The sequence below is a fragment of the Sturnira hondurensis genome, unplaced genomic scaffold (genome assembly GCF_014824575.4).
Source record: "Sturnira hondurensis isolate 20B ecotype Veracruz unplaced genomic scaffold, ASM1482457v3 Scaffold0020309, whole genome shotgun sequence".
In the NCBI taxonomy this organism is placed as follows: domain Eukaryota; kingdom Metazoa; phylum Chordata; class Mammalia; order Chiroptera; family Phyllostomidae; genus Sturnira; species Sturnira hondurensis.
In genome coordinates, this window is record NW_028092940.1 from 603,895 (window position 1) to 625,114 (window position 21,220).

Sequence of the window (21,220 nt, forward strand, 5' to 3'; positions counted from 1 at the left end):
TGGGACTGCCTTGGACCGGGGTCTAACAGAGACTGGTTTTTCAGCTTGAGGGTGTGTGAGAACGACTGGGGCAGGTGTTTTAAGGTGCACCCCTGGGCACTGCTCTCCACAGACCGCTTTCATTGGTGGGAGGAAGGCCCGGGACCCCGCTGCTGGACCCAGCTCCCTGCCCCGTTTCTGCTGCAGGGATCGGGGTGTTGGGGCTGCTGAGTATGACCATCTCCCTGGTCCATTACCGAGCCTCCGCAGCAACAATGGCTGGGGTTTCTACTGTCTCTCAATCTCCTGAATTTACTATGCGGAACTAAGGAGGCTGGCCCTTATCTGGATTAAAAAAAGAAATCTATCAACCAACCGATCATGGTAACGAAACAGGTGAATCTGAATGAAGGTTTTCAAAGGAGAAAAACTTCACATTTACCTTGCATCTGGAGATATGTTCACTAAAGGCTTAAATGTTTCTTGTAAATAAAGCTCTGCATTTACAGAAAGAAAATACGTAATTAGTGACACATTTGCTCTTTGCAATGATGACATAAATCAAGATACTCTGCAATTTATAGATAGTAATCAGATTAAAAACCCAAACCAAATTTAATTTAGCGGAAACTGTCCTCTCATTTACATTTATGTTTTTTAAAGATTTTTAAAATTAATTAATTTATTTTTAAAGATTTTATTATTTATTTATTTATCTTTAGAGGGGAAGGGAAGGAGAGAGGAGAGAAGTATCAATATATGGTTGCCTCTTGTGACTCCCCTGCTGGGAACTGGCCTGCAACCCAGGCGTGTACCCTGACTGGGAATCGAACCGCGATCGTGTGGTTCGAAGGCCTGTGCTCAATCCACGGAGCTACACCAGCCAGGGCCCATTTACGGTTGTTTTAAACAACCGCCAAGCTGTGTTCAGGATACTGCCTCTGCTGAAAAACTATATTCCAAACAGAGTCCCACAAGAGGGGCTAAAAACCCAAAGTCAAGGCTGATAAAAGCGGTGCCGGCAGAGGTCACCGCACAGCTACGTCCCCAGCAAGAGACAGGCCTTCTCGACCTCCTTTAGGACTGATGTTCTCGAGCTAAAGAATAAACCAAAAGCCGTCATGGACTGTGTCCTTGAAGGGGTTTAAGTTTTGTGTTACCAAATAAGTGTTCTAAACGCACGGCGTCCTTGGGGGTCTTTCTAGCAGGTGGAAATGATCTTCGTCAAGATCAACGAATTAATTTATGGCGGCTTTTCTCCAGAAGGCATTTAAGGATGTCTGATATTATTGTTATTACAGCAGACTAACCTTGTAACGTCGAAGTGTACGGAGACTCACACCCGGTCTAACAGGAGAACCTGGTACTAAGTAACTGGGTACTGAGGTGGACAGGGTCTGGCAAACACAGGTTTACAGTTGCAATACAAGTAACAGCATTAATAAATAGCAATATGAGCATAAACTCCGTTTTGCATACTCACCACTGTAAACCTGCATTTGCCCAGCCCGGTCCATTCACGTCAGGACAGGCAGGGTTAAGATGTGGACCACTGCACCGACGTTGTTTAGTTGGGGTTGATAAAGCCTTCACGCATCAAGTATATCACTCAATGAAACTTCTGAGTCACATGGAATTAAAAGTCCCTGAGCCCTTCAGAGAATTCTAACTAAAAGTCCCTGAGCCATTTGGAGCACCCTAACAGATGTTCCAATTTCCCAGCTGGTCACAAAGGTTGCTTTACCAAACCAAGCGGATTACGGGAAGACCGAAGCTAAATTTCCATTTTCAGTTCAAAATTGGCCTTCAATGGGCTCCTCCGTTTCTCTCCAGCACCGCCGCCCCCCTGCCCCTGCTCCCCAGAACAGGCTCCCTGCTCTGGTTTCCGCCAGGCCTGTGTCTGCGGTTTTGCTGCCCAGAGGCAGCGCGCCTCCCCACCAGCCCAGCTGAGGGGCCTCATTAACACAGAACAGCTCCCCGGTCGAGCAGTTTGGATTAAAAAATGGCTCCATTTCAGAAAAGGGGGCTGTGATTATAAAGGGCAAACGCCAATGTCACAACCAACCAGGAGCAACTGGGATCCCAGTTTCACGTCAGCTGGTCCCAACCCTCTAGTTCAGGGTCACTGGTTCCGTGTTTCTCCCCGATTTGTTAAGGAATGATGAGCACATTCAAATAAGGACAGACCCTTGCTCTGGTTCATCTCAGGCATACCTTGGTGCATTTTCTGTACCAAAGCAAATTTTGGGGGGGTAATACTTCCTACTGAAACGGTGGCTCCTGGGGGCGAGGAGGTGGAGCTGTGGGCGCTGGTTAGCTTGCTCGTCTTCGCATTCCCAGCCTCACTAAGACCTGCCACACACAGGTTCTCCGTAGATTCTATTAAACAGAGCGGACACCATGCATGGCGGGAGGGCACGCTATCCAAGCGAAAATAGAAATAAATGTTTGTCCTGACAGGTGTGGCTCAGTGCACTGGGCGTCATCCGGCAAAGTGAAAGGTGGCCGGTTCGATTCCTGGTCGGGGCCCAGGCCGGGGTTGCAGGTCAGGCCCCCAGCTGGGGACGTCGAGAGGCAACGGACAATATTTGTCTTTCATGTTGATTCTTCTCTTCGTCTCTTTCTCCCGCCCTTCCCGTCTCCACAAAATAAATAAATAAAATCTTTTAAAAAATGCTTTAATTAATGCAGTTTATCATTCAGGAGAGAAAAGGGTCTGTGAAATTAAAACATATTTTAAACACTAAGTAGAACTTTTTACTGTTCTAATAGATTAAAAGATTTTAAACACCCAATGGTACTTACCCCTCCACGTTTCAATCTTGTGTTCCTCTAACTCATAAATCTGTACCTGAAAATAAGAATTCTTATTTACAAATGTTCATACAACATAAGACAATTATCTCACATAACTACTTCTGAGTCCTATAATTCAGCAGGTGGAAATAATCAAGGTAATTCAACAATACTGGAATTACAAATGAGGAACAAAATGCTCTGTGTTTCTTTGAAGATAAATGTTCTAGTAATTAAAAACATAAACCAGCCTAACATATTTTCGTTGATTTAACTTGAAAATTTCTGACACATTTAACTTTTAAAACACACACGGACATATACACCCATTCCTTCGAAAGATTTCTAGTGTCGCCAGTTTTAAAAGGGCAGCTGGCTGAATCCTGAGTGGAAAGGAGCCGTGGGTGGGGCCGCCACGCCCCTTCTTCACAAGCGTGGGGGACAGGCTGGGAGCATGGGCAGCACCCTGGGGTCTCCAGCTCCGTCTCCAATCCCCACGCCTGCCCTACCACTTCTCAGCTGCTGTTCTTGGCCAAATTACTGAACCCCTCTGAACTGCTTCCCTGCCTACATGACACGACAAATAGGCCACGCCACCCATTCAGCTTCTGGAGGGGCGGCAGAGATCACCGGCCACGCGCTCGCCACCCTGGGGCTCCCAACAGCGCCTTTTGCGGCCTCCAGCTTTCAAAACCACGGCCAGGCCGGGGCCCCACCCGACACTCTCTATCGGGGCGCATCAGGGCGCTGCGGCAGGAAACCGGGCCTCTTCTCGGAGCGGCCAGTCCAGCTGGCCGGCAGCATTAGCACAGTCCCACAGAAAAGGGCCACCAATAACCGAACAGAGACCCAGGATGCTCTCCAAAGGGCTCAGCACAGGGCCCTGGAGGCTGGAGGTGAACAGAGGTCAGGTAAGGAGCGGGCAGAGGGCACATCACTCCCAGGTGAGAAACACTGCACTACCGCTGATCGGAATAGGACGAAAAGTGCCATGAGGTTATTAATTAGTCCCTGACTTTGTGACCTGCGCTGCCCCAGGGAGGCTACCACAGGGAACTCCCCCATCACTAAGGTGATGCTCCATCGGGATTCTGAAAGAGCAGGATTTCCACGGGCAGGCGCCAAGGTCAGGGGGAAGAAGGAGAGAGGGCAGTCGAGGAAGTGGAATAAGATTCCCAAGGAAGAGAAGTCCCACGGGAAGAGCAAAGGGCCACAGGCCACGCCTCAGACAGGACCTGCAGTAGGGGTCCGGAGGAGGAGGGAAGAGGAAGGACTGACTGAACCAGGTTAGGAAGAAGACAGACAAGAAGTGTCCCCAACCCCGGGTGGGGAAAACACTCTACGAGGCTCTGCAGAAGGTGGAGAAGCAGCAACCGCTGCTCCGTGCACAAAGTTTAATAGTCAAAGAAAAGGCACCCAGTGCCCGCATCTGTGTAACGAACGGAGTTGGACTGGAAAAGCCGCAGCCTTGGCTGCCACGCGAAGAGCAGTTCTTCCCAAAATACACACGGATGCTGTTGTTTCAAAGTTTCGTTTCCATCTGGCGGAAAGTCAGCCACAGAAGATTTGACAAAGAAGCTACAGGATCTTTCAAGTGTACATTCCCAATCTCACTGAAAATTCAACAGGAGTGAGGTTTCACAATAAGACCGGGGACCACCTGCGGAAGAATTAGCAAATTTAAGACCCACCAATGGATGCTCTGATCTGAAGGTCGATGATACCCAAGTCTTGGTGACCCGGGGCACAGTCTCGTGCAGTCTAACAGTCGTGCGCCGAGGTCCCAGAGGAGAGGACTGAAAGAACGAGACGGAGACCTGTTTAAAGGGACAAGAGCCCAAAACTTCCCAAATGACATGAAAAACCAACTTAGAGGACCCTGTCAACTCCACATACCTTGAGCAGGATGAATACAAAGGAAACCACACATGGGCACATCACAGTTACTGCTAAAAACCAGAGTTAAAGCAAAACTCTTGCCCTGGCTGGGTAGCTCAGTCAGTTAGGGCATCGTCCTAATATGCCAGTGTTGTGGGTTCGATCCCCACCTGGGTCAGGGCATATGAAGGAGTCAACCAATGAATGCATGAATAAGTGGAACAATAACTTGATATTTTTCTCTTTCTTTAAAAATAAAAAAAAGAAACTCTCAAAACAGAAGGAGCGTATTGGGGGACGGGGGTCAAAAGACAATGAAATGACATCTTTATAGTGTCAAAGAAAAAATGCTAACTCAGTTTCTGTAAAGCTGCAAAACTGTCTTTCAAATATGATGATCAAATAATGACATTGTCAGATGGACAAAATCAGAGACAATTCATCGCCAACGGCGCCGCTGACGCAAAAGCTGAGGGGGGTTCTTCAGAACGGTGGGAAGTGTAGGGGCGGATTTAATGGCACTATGTTTTGTACCAAAATTTAATATTCACTCTACATAGATTGTGGTAAGTTAAAAGTGACAGTGAAATCCACTCAGCACCCCCCCCCACACATACACACAGTGCAAAGAGGTTCGGCTCAAATATTGCTGGAGCTCTTGGCTGATGCCAAGATGGACTGGATGGGGCCACACTCAGTCTCCTGCTGAAAACAAATAGAAAACAGAAAAAAAAAACATGCAAAATGACTTTTTCCAGACATCGGAATACAAGCAGGGCGAGACTCTGACCCCCGAGAGCAGGGAGGCAGACATTGTGAGCCCGTGATCAGCACATTCCCTGCAGAGGCCCCTTCCGGACTGCTAGGCAGGCAGCTGGCCCCACTCAAGAACACGACAGCCTCGCTGAGCTGAGACAGACACCGAAGGCGGGGCGGACCGGGAGACGGGGATGTGCAGGGCCGGGCACCACAGGGGAGGGAGCTGGGCAGATAAAGCCACGGAGGCTGACCCGGCACTCCTCGAGTTCTTACTGAATGCTCAGCTGGGCACGCGCGGGCGGAAATGCGTGAAGCCAGGCGAAGACTGACACTGAGGGACGTTTGCATTCCGACCAGGCGGAGGGGAAAGTTCATTAGGCAACCAGGGAAGTGCAGGGAGCTTCTGAAGTAGGAGAACTAAATCAGCCACAGAAGAAAGCAACACTCTAACGAAGCCCCTGGACACTTCACACCCACCAGAATGGCTGTAACCAGAGAGACAGACATAACAAGTGTTGCCGAGCACCCACCGGGAGAACCTGGAACCCTCCTGCTTTGCCGGTGGGGTGTCAAACGGTGCGGCCGCTGGAGGCCAGCCTGGCAGCTCCTCGCAGACTTCAACGTGTTACCAGAGGCCCCATCAATTCCACTCCCAGGCGTATATACATCCAAGGGAGCTAAAAACACAGGCCCCCACAAACACCTGAACACGAGTGTTCGCGGCATCCTATTCCCAGCAGACAAAAAGTGGAGACCACTGAAATGTCCATCAATCAGAGAACGGACACATAAAATGCGGTATATCCACATCACAGAATATTATTCAGCAAAAAGAAGAAATGAGGTGCTGACCGGCGCTAGGCCAGGAAGAAGCCCAGAAAACATTACGCGAGGTGAAAGAAGCCAGTCACAAATGACTACATATTAGGCCATTCTCTTCACGAGACAGATCCAGAACAGACGAATCCACGGACACAGAAAGCGGATTAGTAGCTGCCTAGGGTTGGGGAGACAGAGGGCTGTGTGTGGGGAGCCATAACTAAGGGGCGTGAAGTTTCTTTCTGGGGGAATGAAAATGTCCTAAAATTGACTGTGGTGATGGTTGCACATAACTGTGAATACCCTAAAAGCCACTGAATCACACACTTTAAAGGTGTGGAAAAAGGGCATATGAATTATATCCGAACAAAACTTAAAAAAAAACCATCAAAAGCGTCCAGCTGATCTGCAAGTAAATCAACTGCCCAAACAAACGCCAATACTTTGAATGGGAGACAACACAGATATTTCATCACACGCTAACAATGCCCAGCACCCACCGGAAACTACGAGATTTTCTAGAAGCAAGAAAATGGGATCTGTAAATACGAGAAAAAATCAGTGAATAGAATCAGGCCCAGAATAGACAGAGATGGTGAAATTAGCAGAGAACTTAAAAACAACTGATATGTTCAAAGAATTAAAGATATGAACAAGAAGAAAAATGAAAAGAAAAAAATTTCTAGAGCAGAAAATACAGTATCAGATTGGAAAAAAAATAACAGATTAGATACGGCAGAGGAAGAGAACAGTGACATATAAGTTAAAGAAAATATATCTGAAATGAAGCACAGACAGGGAAAAAAACTGGAGGAAAAAACCTACATAACAAGAGGTCTGAACTGAGTAACTGGAATCCCCAAAGGGGGAGCAGGGAGGGGCAGAACATTGGCTCCCCTCTGCGGTGGGCAACAAGGCAAGGTCTGACTTGACTTTGGTGCTGCACTGGAGGTGCTGGCCATTGAAATAAAGCAAGAAAAATACTACGTTCATGGACTGTAAGCCTCAGTAGTGTTAAGATGCCAATTCTCCCCAAATTGCCCTACAGACTCTCAATAATACCAGAAGGCTCTTTTTTTAAATAGTCATCAAGACATCAAGGTTTAAGAGACAGATAAGGAGAACAATGGAATGGAACACAGTCCAGCAAAAGACCTACACCTAACACAGCACAACAATTCTATGACAAAAAGGCCTTTCAATAAATGGTGTGAGTACAAATGACTGAAAAAAATCCTGATAAATGTATGAAAAAGTTCCTAGAACTAGTAAGTGAATCTTACAGGATAAAAAGTCAATATATAAAACTCTGATGTTTTTACATACTGATGATGAATACTTGGAAAATGAAATAAGCCATAGCTTTCCAGTATCATTTTTCTGCACATAATCAGAAAATGAGACCTGGCTGGTTTAGCTCAGTGGATTGAGCGCGGGCATGCAAACTCAACAACGGCGGTTCGATTCCCAGTCAGGGCACATGCCTGGGTTGCAGGCCAGTTCCCAGCAGGGGACGCACGAGAGGCAAACATACATCGATACTTCTCTCCCTCTCTCCTTCCCTTCCCCTCTAAAAAATAAACAAATAAAATCTTTTAAAAAAGGAAATGAGGTGAAATGTGGAGGGAAAAATGTATCCTTAAGAATTAAGAAAATTTTGGGCTGTATAATTTAGACACAACTGTGTTTTTAGACATTTTTATTTAATTGACTACTGCTGAGATTTGTTATACAGGCTTTAGCTGCACTTAATAAAAATCTATCCACTTAATAATCGAACTCTGTGATTTTGGAAGCCCAAAAGCAGAGAGATGTCCATTATAAGGAAAATCAGTATTTGCCTGCATCAGTGGCATTTAAGAAATCAGAGCTATCTGGTGAAATGCATATGGAATAACTACAGGTCTTTGGTAGAATTTTCCTCTGAGAGTGTGCGCGTTATGAAGGAACCTATTGTTCCATTTTATGATAGAATTTAATTATTGGGCAATATGAACTATTACATGGAATCTTTTACCTTCTACATACCCAAAATAGTACTAGTTAAAGAAACAGTATACAATACTGTTCTTTCCCACCCTTGCCAAAACAAACAAAAAAACCCCAAAACAACAAAACCCCAAAACCAAACATGCTGGTAGAATCATGAGGTTGGAACGCTAGAGCAAGGGCCATGTGTGGGTTGCTATACTCTCGTGTGAAAAACAGCTGGGCCAGGGACCAGGGCATCTGTCTCGAAAACTAACCACCAGCGGTCCATTTCTAACTGGCAGGAAAATGTCAACACAGAATTTCTTCAAATTTAATTTTTACTTCTTTAAAATGACGGAACACCTGTCATTCCTGCTGTAACATTTTGGGGATAAGTGCACGGAAGCTGCCCACCCATCACCAGCCCACGAGGGCATGTCCTGTGGCGAGGGTAATTCTCATCTCTGAGTGCACATGGTCACTGGGGACGGCCACCCAGATGACAGCTTTGTGGGGGCCACCTTCATTGCCTGGCCCAGGCCGCCTCCTGACACTGCAGTGTGGCCATCAACCTGTTCAAGGCCACACATTCAGTGAAACCTACTGACCATGTAGGCCACAGGTGGCAAACACAGAGCCGGTACCCGCCCAACACCTTGTTTCTACCTGGCGACAGTGCCGAGCTCCTTGCCCCTAGTTAAGGAGGAGTTACATGTGCATAGTCCTAAAATTACATTTGGCCCTTTGAAGGCAACTTCGAGGCTGATGTGGCCCCTGGTGGAAATGAGGTCAATACCCTGATCCAGGCCAGAAGTAAGCGCCCACCGCCCGGGAATTCCTGAAAGCCGGATACCGAACCAACCACCCTCTCCATTTCCTGAGGCTGACTGCCTTCTTCAAGCTTCCAACACAGGACCGATTTACACGGGGCTCACTGTGAATCACGTATGTTTGGGAAAAAATCAACCACTGGCACCACTCCTGTACCAAAAAAACCCCAAACCCACAAAAAACTTCATATGCACACACCCACAGAGCAGAGCTCCCATCACGGACATACAGATTTCTGGCACTTACCATGGGTGATTTATAATATCTATGTAGTATATTTATGAAATCTGTAATCGTTAGCATTCCTGGAACAGAAAATTGCATGTTAAATAGGAAACTCTGAAAACAAGAAAGAAAAATTTCAAATGACAGGCAAACATGGAACAGTGACCAGAAAAGCGCTAGTGTGTGGGTATCAACCGCAGTGCAATACATCATTTAAAGCACTTAATCTGTTAATTATCTACAGCCTATGAAGATACACAAATTTAGCTGAAATTTAATCCAACAGTCACTGGATTTAATCACAGTATTTGGCAACTCAGTGAGGGAAAACTTAACGACTGTTATAAAACATCACAAAAGACTGGCAGCTACATGTAAATAATTTAAAATACTTGAAAGTAAAATAAAGTATTCCAGAAGCTCCAGCAACACGATGCTTGGATTGTTTCCTGGGAACCATTTTGGAAAAACCGGTTTCACCAGTCATTACATGTTAAGTGCCTACTATGTGCCAGATGCCAGGACCACAAAGAGGAAACTGTAACCAAGGAAACCGTAACCAAGGAAACTGCAACCAGAGGGGGAGGCAGGCACAGGGCTGGTCATTTCATCCTAACGTGATGCTCCCCGACAGGGACAACACCCCGTCTGCTCTGACTGCCAAGATGTGAAATCACGGAGTTCAGATACTGTGAGACACACGGTGTTTAACAAGTATAACAATATTTCGTGAAGGGACTGATCGCTTTTACATTGCATGGCTTGTCCGGACAAAAGGTGTTCACCCACGAGGAAGCCAGGAGGGACCACAGGTGTGCAAACGTGCGCAAAGGTGGCTGACAGACAGACGTCTGACCATGGCCGCCCCCTCAGACCCCGGTCCCTGGGTTCGCAGGGACTGGCACATGAAATCCTCCAGAGACAAGCTGCTGAATCATAGGAAACTCGATAAAAGGAGAGGAGCGGTCTTGAATTTACTAGCGGCCCCGCCTTACCCGGACACATAAAAGCAAGAATGTCCTTTAACTTGCTAACGTGTTTACTAGGGTGAGTTCCAACCGGCACCCATTAAAATGTCCTGGGCTTTGTGCTTTCAAGGTTCCGGGTTTTCCTCAGAGGCCACAATGCTTACCTACAAAACTTTGTTTTTTACTCTCCCAGAGGGGCGCCGCTCGGACACCATTGGCTACTAAGGCGAAGAAGGCCTTTTTAACCTGAAGGCAGAGAAGACAGAAACAAACAAACAACAAAAAAAAAAGAAGAGAGAAACATATTTTAAAGTGTACATGTCTGGAAGAAAAATACCTTTGACAAAAACAGCCAACCAAATCTTATCAGTTATCTTCAATATTAAGTTTTCTAAGTTTGATAAACTAAAAATAACCAAATTTATTAATATGATCAAAAGTGCTTTTGTGTCACTTAAGGGCATAGAGGGATTGGGGATTATTTTTTGAAACAGAAACAATACAATTAACTTCAAAAATGTTTTCTTATTGTAGCTAAAGACTCTCATAAACAGAAACTTTAAACAGTAATTAAAAGCCTTTTAAAAGAATTAAACTTCAGAGTTTAATTTCTCCTCTATGTGATTCTTAGTTCACTTCAAAACATAGAAGTTCTATCAGATTCCTTGAAATAAAAGTTTGTTTTTCACACATTCACTAACAAACAAGCACACTTTCTCACGTCCCTGAGGCTAAGAAGATATACAGGAGATGTCGTTTAGTAGGACTTTTATATTTTTCAGACATGAACACGCACGTGCCTGTCACAGGTGGGTCCCCGTCCAGATGACATTTGCGTGCGCTGTCTCCCGGCACCCTCCCGCCCAATGACCCTGGGAGCCACGGCAGGTAAAGGAGGATCAGAGGTGCCCTGGCTCCTGTGGCTCAGTGGACTGAGCACTGGCCTGCAGACTGATGGGTTGCAGGTTGGCTCCCGAGTCAGGGCACATGCCTGGGCCAGGTCCCCAGTAGGGGGCGCATGAGAGGCAACCACACCTCAATGTTTTTCTCCCTCTCCCCCTCCTTCTCCAAAAATAAATAAAATCTTTAAAAACATTGGAGAACGATCATTAAAATAAAATCTTTAAAAAATGTTAAGAAGGTTTATTAAAAGCCGAATGTCCAGCATCGTAAATGAGCCCTCTCAATATAGACAGCAAACTGGGGAAACGGTTTGACTTCATGAGGAGCCAAAAAAACCAAAAATCAAAGCAAATTTAGAGCATCATGTAGGGCCGCTGACTCAGCCATATTCTGCGGTCACAGCACCGGTAACTGTGCTGCCGCGAGGCACCGGTGGCGCCCAGAGCCATCAGGGTGTGTCTGCAGCCCCGGCACGTGTCGGCAATCACTGACACAGTCATACTCTCTGGGCATCGGTATGCTTGCTTCTTCTCTGCTGAATTATTTACTCAGAGTAAAATCTTAGGAGCAGGATTCCTGAACCAATGGTGTTCGTGTTCAATGTGACACTATTTCCAGTTCTGAAACTGCAAAAATACCCATCCCCGACAAAAGCTAACTGGTTTCATACTGGTGTCCCAATGAGAAAGGTGGCCAATAGCACAATTATGAAGACTAAGTTGCAGCAAAGAAAAAAGAAAAAAAGGTATATGATAGTGAAAAATGCAAATAGGATACCTTGATTATATAAAATATACATTTAAATGGAAAAGATAGTAGAGAAATAAGCAAAAAAAAGAGTTCTGATTCAAGAAGCTGGGACTAGGAGTACATTTCTTTCAAAAATTATTTATAGATTTATAGATCTCTTTTTAACTAAGAAAAAAATGATTCTTTTCTCACTATGTTCTAGAACTTCTATTAACTTAATAACAAAAAGACATGAGAGAATTACAGAAACTTGTAGTTTCAAATCAGACCAGGATGAATACTTCTGCACCTGTCTGTGCCTTGAATATGACAGAATCTGCCGTGACCGAGAATGACTTGTGTAGGTGCCCGGTGGGGACAGGGAGCTCGTTAATCAGTCTCTGCAGCATCTCAGCAGGGCCGGTGCTGTCCTGAGGACTGCAGGGGGTCCATCCACCAGCTGAGCAAACCAGCAGGTCTGGGAAGAGGATAGCGTGGAGTGTGCCCCCCCTCCCCCGCCAGGACACGAGGACACGCAGTAATCCAACTGGCACCATGAGCTGATGAAGCAGTCTGAGCCACAGCCTGCACCCAGAACTGCCCAAACATCCACACTGTCTGTGACTAGCAGTCTCGGCACCCTGGGATGGCGTGCCAGTTTGAATGGGCTATTCTGACTCGGAAGCGACTCTGAGAACCTTGGGTGTGGCCCTAGGAAGCATTAGAAAGGACTAGGGGAGAGAGAAGTCACAAATACACAGATTTTAACCCAGACGAAGCAGACGAAGCAATCTGCTTAGCTGTTTTTTCTGAACTGGTGGGAGTAGGGACCTCTCTTAGCAGAGGAAACCAGCATTTTCACTCGTCAGGATCACCCATCAGAGTCAAAGTGCCCAGAGCTGCTGAAAGGCCTTCCGTTCTGAGTGTTCTGAGTTTGGCCATGAGGAAACCAGCAATACAAGGTGGGCCAAACACACCCGCCACTGTTTGAAAGCCCTGGCGAGCACGGACCGGGCCAGATTGGCGGTGTGGGGTCGGGGTGGGAGGGCCCTACGGTTCTTGAGAGGAAAGCAAATAATGGCTGGAGCCCCACAGGTGCTATGGGACTGGTCTGTGGGCACTCCCCCCAAGTCACCTTCCGATGGCTGGACCTCAACAGAAAACTGCCATCTGTCCAAAGGGACCAAATCCCAGGCAGGATAAAAACAAAGAAAACCACACCTCAGCACATCCCAGACAAGATGCTAAAAATCAGAGGTGAAGAGACCATCAGCCAGAGGGGGAAAGACATGAACTTTCTCAGGAGCCACCCTCAGACGGACAGGGGCCAATTTTCATATTGAAATATAATGGCTGTTCTTTCAGAAACAGAACAGAAAAACCGTGCTTCTCCACCAGTGTCTCTGACTCATCTGCTGCGTCACTGAGTCCCACAGCCGGTGGGCAGGAGACGCTGGGGGGGGGGCGCCCTAACAGAGGCAGACACGTGTGCAGAGAGACGCACAGGCCCTCGATGTGGACGTCAGAAACCGGCCATGAGGGCTCCCCAGTTATTTCTGAGAAGACTCGCATGGCGGATGCTAAGCAGGTCAAGGGCGGGGAGACAGAAAAGCCCCAGGGAGCAGCCGCCCAACAGCAGAGGACGGTCAGAATTTACGGTGGGACATGCCCTCGCTTGGGCAGGAGAGGTAAAACAAGCCAACGCCAAGGAGGGTGCCCGGAGCGAAGTATCGTGCCTCGGCTCCGGTCCTAGCCGTCCCCGAGCCTGGACGCCGTGGGGACTCACTGGGCTTGGAGGGGAAGACGTTCAGCGTGCTATCTCACGTACGGCCATAAAGAAGAAACGTTTTAATTTTCCACTGTGCTGACCCAACTGGAAGCAGGCAGAGAAAGATTTACAGCGTTAATTTCCCCACCACGCACCCCTGAGGAGCATGCCCACACATCACGACAGGAGTCTCCATTCTTAAATGTGTGTGTGGAGTTGTTTGAGGGCCCATTTAACAGTCTGATTACAAGGTTCTTCACAATTTTAGGAGGCACAGGGTGTTACCAATTCACCGACAGGAGGACTGAAAAGGGACTAGAACAGTCTCGTTCTGACTGGGAAAAAAATCTCGAGGACCGCTGAAAAGTTTTTTCTTTTCCACTGATGGGCAATTTGCTCAAACTGTTATCGATTTTAAAATCTACTTCCCAATGGGGGTCTCAGATGACCAAAGGGGATACTCAGGTGGAGTGGACAAAGGTACCACGGAAAGAGTACACAGGGCCGTCGCTGTGCGAGGGGTCCCTGACCACCAACGCCCTGCAGCCCACGGTGTCCCAGAAAACGGGAATCCAGTTCCGCTGATGCTTTTTACAGTTTCGCCCTGCTTTTTAGTGATTCAACCGACTGTGGGACTTTTGAAAAATTATTTCAAAAAAGATTTTGTGTATTCAATTTTTAGAGAGAGGGAACGGAGAGGGAGAGAAACATCGATGTGCAAGATGTTCCGGATCAGTTGCCTCTCGCACACCCCCAACAGGGGACCTGGCCCAGGCACGTGCCCTGACTGGGGATCAAACCTGCAACCCCTCGGTCTCCAGGCCGGCACTCAATCCACTGAGCCACACCAGCCAGGGAGATTCACTTTGGTTTCTCACTGAAGTTCGACATGAGAGCTCGTCCAAAGGATTCACGTCTGCACGGCTCTCCACTGCGTAAAGCAGGGCCCGGCCCCTCAGGAATGGGATCTAAAGCCCCCCAAAACCAGCCCCACCCCGATCCCCACAACTCCAGCCGACTCCTTCCTCTCCGAACTTCCATTTTTTTGGGGGGGTGGTCCTCTGTGTCACAATGTTCCTTCTGGTTCAGATGGACCAACCTCCCCGTCTCCCTGTGAAAACCCACCCACCTTTGACCTGGCTCCCCAACAAAACCTACCCACATCCCTCCAATCAAAGCTGAGCCTCCATCGCCCCCCACAGGTCCCACTTAATCCTCCTTCTGTGACTGTGGCTTCCCCTTGTGACTCCTTCGGTGGGAAAAATGGCAGCGCAGACACATTCCTGACAATGACGTCCCCTCTCGAAACGCTATCCCCGTGCCGCAAGGAGCACAGACTAGAAGCAGAAGGAGCGAGGAGACTGTTGGGGCACAAAGCAGTCAGACGGAGGAGGACAGAGAGGGACAGCCTTGGGCCGTGAGAGTCCAGGGACGGGAGGAGCAGCCCGGTCTCTCCCTGGACACGGAAGACCCAAGACCGGAGGCTCTGCAGGCGCCCACAGGGGTGGGCACAGGTCTCAAATCAAACAGGAGGGCTGCTTCACTTCTGGTCATAACCACAGCCACTTGGCACCACCATGAAAAAGGGTTATTTTCTAGAGAAACTGCTCCCAACATGAAATATTTGGGGGCTACCAATGAAAAGATGGCCCATCTCTATTCTTCGTGGGAACCCCCAAGCAAGAAGCCAGCCTGTGAACACAGTGCGTCCCCTCAAACTGTCACAGCCCCGTGACAAACACCCTGGACAACGGGGGCTGCAGTTCGACACGTATCCTACCTGGTGGGTCGGGAAAATGAAGAACTGTCCAAAAAGTAGAACAAAAATGCAACGAGACAAAGAGACAGGAGAAGAACGTTCAAGGATCAATGCAGGGGGCCCAACAGCAGCTCATTGAAGTTGGAGAAGTAAAACGTCAGGAGTGATTGATGCAGGAAGTTGGCCCGGAACAATGTGCACTGGGTCGTGAGAGCGCATCGCGTGCCCGGCGCGAGGAAAGAAAACCGTGACCAGGTACGGAGTGTGCAATACCGGAGAGCCAGGGGCAGAGAGAAAACCCCAACAGCTCCAGAGGGGAGAAAGCAATCTGACACAAAAGATGGAGATCAGAAAAGAAGCAGAACAGCCCTGGCTGGGGTAGCTCAGTAGATTGAGCACAGGCCTGTGAAGCAAAGGGTCGCTAGTTCGATTCCCAGTCAGGGCATATGCCTAGGTTTCAGGCCAGGTCCCCAGTAGGGGGGTGCATGAGAGGCAACCACACATTGATGTTTCTCTCCCTCTCTTTCTCCTTCCTTCCCCCTCTCTCTAAACAGGAAGAAAAAAAAAGCACAGCAGCTCTCTCCAGCAACCCTGGTAGCGAGAGGTAATTCTAAACAAAAGTGACCCTTGTTAGGAAATCCGTAATTCCATATTCCCAGTGGTCTATAAACTGAGTAGAAGAGCCATGTGTCCACCCTCACAGCCCCACGGTGCTCAGTCCCCAGATGGACCCTTTCCTGGAATATCGACAGGCGATCATTTCATCTAGTTATTAATTGATCTTAAGAATGATTTAAGCCCTGGCTGGTGTAGCTCAGTGGATTGAACGCAGGCCTGCGAACCAGAGTATCTCGGTTCGATTCCCAGTCAGGGCAAATGCCTGGGTTGCAGGTCAGTTCCCAGCAGGGGACATGTGAGAGGCAACCATACATTGATATTTCTCTCCCTCTCTCCTTCCCTTCCCCTCTGAAGATAAATAAATAAAATCTTAAAAAAAAAGAATGATTTAGCTTGTTGAGGGATCTTTCTGGATATTGATGATGATCAGCTATTGCTCCTGGTTTCAAGTCATTTGTTCATTAGATGACCTTAGGGTAAAACAAACCTGTGGTGCCGGCGTGCGCCTTAGCTCAGGTCCAGGAGGCAGAGCCTGGCCTGCACGCGGTTCACCAGGAGCCCAGGGGAGGGGTGGAGAACGGAAATGCCAGGACGTGTGTGCAGGGTGGGGGGAGGGGGTGGTGACTGAGTGGCCACAGTGAGGGCCAGCTGCCACTCATTCCACTGAGATCTTCTCAGGACTGTCCACCTTGAGGGTGTGTTTATCCACCAGCTTAGGTTCTGCACTGGGGTTAAGGAGGTACCCTGTGCTGGGGGTGGCTGAGGTGGGCGGTGGCTGGAAGTGCAGGTGACGTGAAATGGCCCACGAGAGGCATCCGACACAATAAGAAATCTGGCTCCAGGCTGACGGAGATTTAATCCACATTCTCTTCGGGTCCAGATGGGCCGTCAATTCACTCACTGAGCCGCCAAACTCTGCCTCGTACGCATGGGGACACCATTCAGGCCTCTTTCAAACTATCTAGCTGAAACCCAGACATAAGAGGTTCACCTTCTGTGACTTTTATTTTTGGTCAATTCATAATAGGCTCCCAGGGGTGACTACTCCTTCTATTTTTTTGTTAATAATTCATTCAAGCATCTCAGCTGGGACGGATGCTGCCTTCCCCACGCACTGCCTTGGGACCAGACCGTTCTCACTGTCCACAATCCCCTGACATCACAAGAGCCTGGTAGTCCCCCCTCACTATACCAGGACATGACTCATTTGAACCTGGTTTAAATGCACCGTCCTAAAATCTCCACACCCGTCTTGGGCTTCAATGACCTCTCGTCACCATTTACTGCACTTTCCCCGTGCTGGAGATCATTTACCTTGAGGATGAAAAAGTACGCCATGTGCTGAAGAGTTTCACCTCTTCCCCACTGGCACCTGCAGTGAGAATCTTGAGCACGAAGCCCCACCTGGCTCTATCTATCCTCTCAGCTTTTAAAATAAGCAAGCCCCGCCCCCCCAGTGGATCTTATCCAATCCCAGTGGAGATCACCTGGGAAGCCCCGCCCAGCCATCCCTTCTCTGAGCTCACTTTTGACTCCAGCGTCTTCATTCTACGTTTCCTACGTGTTCTTCTGAAAACGTGTGCTTGGCAAACAGCCACTTATTTGGGTAATTGCCTGTTTTCTCTTTCGTTGGCATAATTAGCAGTCATGTTGATTGGAATAATTTGAGCAACAAAATAAAGTAGTAATGAATTATAAACTAGTGGGCTAGCTCTCTCCCTGTAAATTTATACCGCTATTAATGACTGAATACATTTATGGGGGTGGCGGACAGAATAATGTCCCTTGCAGAAAAGTTCCAACTCACTCGTGTATAGACATTTCGCCCTGCAGGGGTGCGAAGCGTCACGCCCACCCCTCTGGCCCCAGTTAAACTGCTCTGTGACCGCACCTTCCCGAGTGATGGCGGGGACTAACTGCAGCAGCACCCGGATGGGGTGTGGTGGCACCAGCGCTGTTGCCAAGACAGTCAGAGCTGTCTGTCCATGGCCTGGGCAGTCTGCGTGGACCTGGCACGGCTCAGGTCACCAACACGCCCTGGGCTCCAGCACCCCACGCACGCTGCATGAACCACGCATGCGCGTTGCTGCTCATCCCAACACGCCGCCCACCACGCCGGCTGCCGTCGGTGACGCTGCTCACCAGGTCCTGCCGTCAGGAAGCAGCGACAATTCCGATGCCCCAGGAGACACCTGCCAACTAGAGGGTGAGGCTTCGGGGTCTGCGAGGATGCTGGCTGGAGTGTCAAGACGCCCCTCCCAGGGACGTCTCAGTGGCTGCTCTGTGCTCACCCTGCCGGCCCCACACCACTCGGTCGGTCGGTCTCTCGGAAGCAGCACGCTCGGCTCTAAGCAGCCACTCTGAGGCATGTACTGAGTGACCCAGAAAAGCCATTCTCGGAGGGGACCACAGCAAGCTAATTCTTGGCAGCCAGTGCAGGCTCCTGGCCCACGTGGCCCACGACCAGCAGAGTTACAGCCAGAGCTGCCCAGTGAGGCCCCTTCAGGTTCCTGGCTTCCCACTGGGCAGAGACAGGAAACTAATGAGAAGCCATGGGGCCGTGCAGCCCGAGTGTCCCCATAAACGGGTGTCATCTGACCTGTCCAGCTACACGCTGGGCTGTGCTCCACAGCCGGCCACTGTGGGGTGCCCACGGTGTAGGGGACGGAGCTGGCCAGGTCCAGAGAGTGAGGACGATGCCCCAGCAATGGCTCCCGTTCCTGTCACTGGCACCAGCTGCATCCCCTGCTGTCCCCTGTGCACACCCACAGCAGGGGTGGGAGGGACTCCCTGTGGACCGCCGACCAACAAGCGACAGCCGGGCTTGTGTTACAGGTGGTCCCCCTCCAGCAGGCCGGCCCCGCATTTTTCACGGATTACTCGCTTTGGCGACATTCTGAATCCAGAGGAAGGTCCATTTCCCGGCGAGGGCGAAGCTGCGTGAGGGCACAGACAGGCCGTGGCAGCTGTCGTCGTCCTGGTGGCGGGCAACCGGCAGTGAGGACACCGGGTTCTTGGGAGAGTGAACCTTCTGGGGCATGGCTGCCGGCGGGCTGACCCGGCAGCAGTCTTTGGGGATTCAGAATTTCTGGTGATTGTCACTGTAGTGGCGGAGGCTGTATTTCTTCTCTGAAAGTGACCGTCTGTCCCTTTCTCTACCAGAATATTGTACTTGGAAGCTTTCCTGACTTCTGAGTCCAAGAATCAGAGAATCTTTGGGTTTTAGAGGGACCTGGTCCGAAATGAATTTCACAAAGACGTAAGGTGTGAAAAAAGGTCAATTTGCCAAAATCCGCTGTATTTCCACACTCGAACCAAACGCAAGTGGAAGACAAAAGGGACCTGGGACACGACTGCAGGCAGTCCTGCTCGGCAAAGGTGTGTGTGTCACACAGACACTGAACACGTGTGTGTGCACAGATGACACCTGGCATTACCCTGAATGAATCACTGAGGACTTTCCGGTTAGGGTTGTAAGTCACGCTGGTGGAAAATGAGCTGCCAATAAGCAGTCTTAATACCAGAATGGGCAGGTTCAAATCTGCTATGAACAAATGCAGATTATCATCCAGCATAGTGATTCTTCCTTTCTAACCAGTATTATTTCAAATTAATTCATGAGCTATTCTACTAAATAAACCCCCCCTCGGGGTGTGTGGAGGGAGCAGCCATTTCACAGGAGCCACGGAGGCTGATGCCCTCACAGTGGGTGCCGGGGGCTAGCACGCACCAGCTCCATGGGTCAAGCTCTGCCGTTCTAGAATCTGTGGAATCGACTTTGTGACTCAAGTTCTTTAAGTCTAGAACTTGAAGTTCCTCATCTGCACAGAGAGGCAGTCATGGCCCATTGCCCTCAAGGCCACCTCGAGATGTGGCATGGACCCATGCGTGGAAAGGACCCAGTGCACGCCTGCTGGGACTGACGGAAGGCGATGACCTCGTGAGGCCGCCACCCGAACAGTACGCCAACTCAAGAAGACTGGGTACACCCACCTGTAACGTGGTGTCGAAGACCACAAGCTTTGAACTGGTTGGAACGATGTCGTAACACTTGTGTGACCTCATGAACCGCATGTAAACGCCGCTTTCTGAATCTTCTGCTAAAAAGGAAAGAGAAAAGGGCAACTCTCAGTGACAATAAAGAACGCCCTCCACTGGACGAAGAGTATGTACGAAAAACCTGCTAACAGATGTCACGGGAAATGAGACCCGTTCTCCCCATGACAATGAGAAGGTAACTGGGATGCACTCTCTCCCTGACACAGCGCCGCCCTGGAGGTCCTCGCTGGCACAGCAAGGTGGGGAGAAAACGAGGCGTGAACACAAAGGGAAAACCAAAACTGTCTTCATTTGAAGACTAGCTGGTTTCCTAACCAGAAAATACCAAAGAATCTACAAAAAAAATTTCCCGATCTTAAATAAAAGAAAGTTTAACAAGGTCTCAGAAGGCAGGGTTAATAAAAAACAAAAAGCATGCCACTGCATTTCCCTACGCCGGCTGTGAACAATGGGAAATCGCTCGGCCGGCCACGCTGTCCTCTCTCAGTCCCTGCTAAGTGCTCGCTCTCCTCCTCCCTGGGGCCCTGGCTGCAGGGTCGAGGCCTAGACCACTCTGCCTGCCTCTCCTTGGCCCAGTTATTGCCCCCACCCCTGCCTCTAGGCCTCAGCTCCCTGACGTGACTGGGACACTGTGGAACCAGGATTGGAATCCAGATGCCTCTTGATTCCAACGCGGTGCTCCTTGCGGGGACGATGGCCCTCCTGCAGTGACCTAACCCCTGACCTGTGTCCACGGCTCGGCACACACTGTTCTCTCTGATAGACTCTGACAAGGCCTCTGAGCCCAGGCCAATCGACTGGGACAGTAGGGGACAGACCACCTGGGAGGACAAACGACTGCCCACAGCACTCGGTAGAGGAGCCGGTTAAAGAGCACGCCATGAACCAGAGGACCCTCTCTCTCTGAGTCTCAGGTCCCCTGCTGTGGCAGGCAGTGTGTGCCTGCCGTTCTGCCAACCTCACGGTCAACTACGTGACCCTCTCCCAACCTGCTTTAATTCTGACCTCCCGGCAGGGCCCAACAATCCACAACCCGCCCTCCCCATCAGCCCCTGACAGTTCCCTCCTCCAGGGTCTCCCTTCCTGCTCCGACATCCTGGTCCAGGCTCAGGAGCCTCTTGGGCTCTGGCGTCTCCCTCGAATTCGTCCACCCTGCTT

At 49.3% G+C, this 21,220-nt stretch overlaps 1 protein-coding gene across 9 annotated transcripts in view; it reads right to left on the reverse strand.

Moving 5' to 3' along the window:
• Positions 1-21,220, reverse strand: part of PRKAG2 (protein kinase AMP-activated non-catalytic subunit gamma 2) — a 194,697-nt gene that overhangs the window by 13,480 nt on the left and 159,997 nt on the right. For 5 of the 9 annotated variants that reach the window (XM_037029472.1, XM_037029474.1, XM_037029476.1 and 2 more), the window contains 5 exons: positions 19,997-20,103; positions 10,391-10,472; positions 9,280-9,338; positions 2,785-2,830; positions 422-476 (listed from right to left, as the gene is read on the reverse strand). In XM_037029472.1, coding sequence (XP_036885367.1) covers positions 422-476; positions 2,785-2,830; positions 9,280-9,338; positions 10,391-10,472; positions 19,997-20,103 — 349 coding nt within the window. The remainder of the gene's footprint in view (positions 1-421; positions 477-2,784; positions 2,831-9,279; positions 9,339-10,390; positions 10,473-19,996; positions 20,104-21,220) is intronic. The other 4 variants (XM_037029473.1, XM_037029480.1, XM_037029478.1 and 1 more) reach the window with 2 other exon arrangements.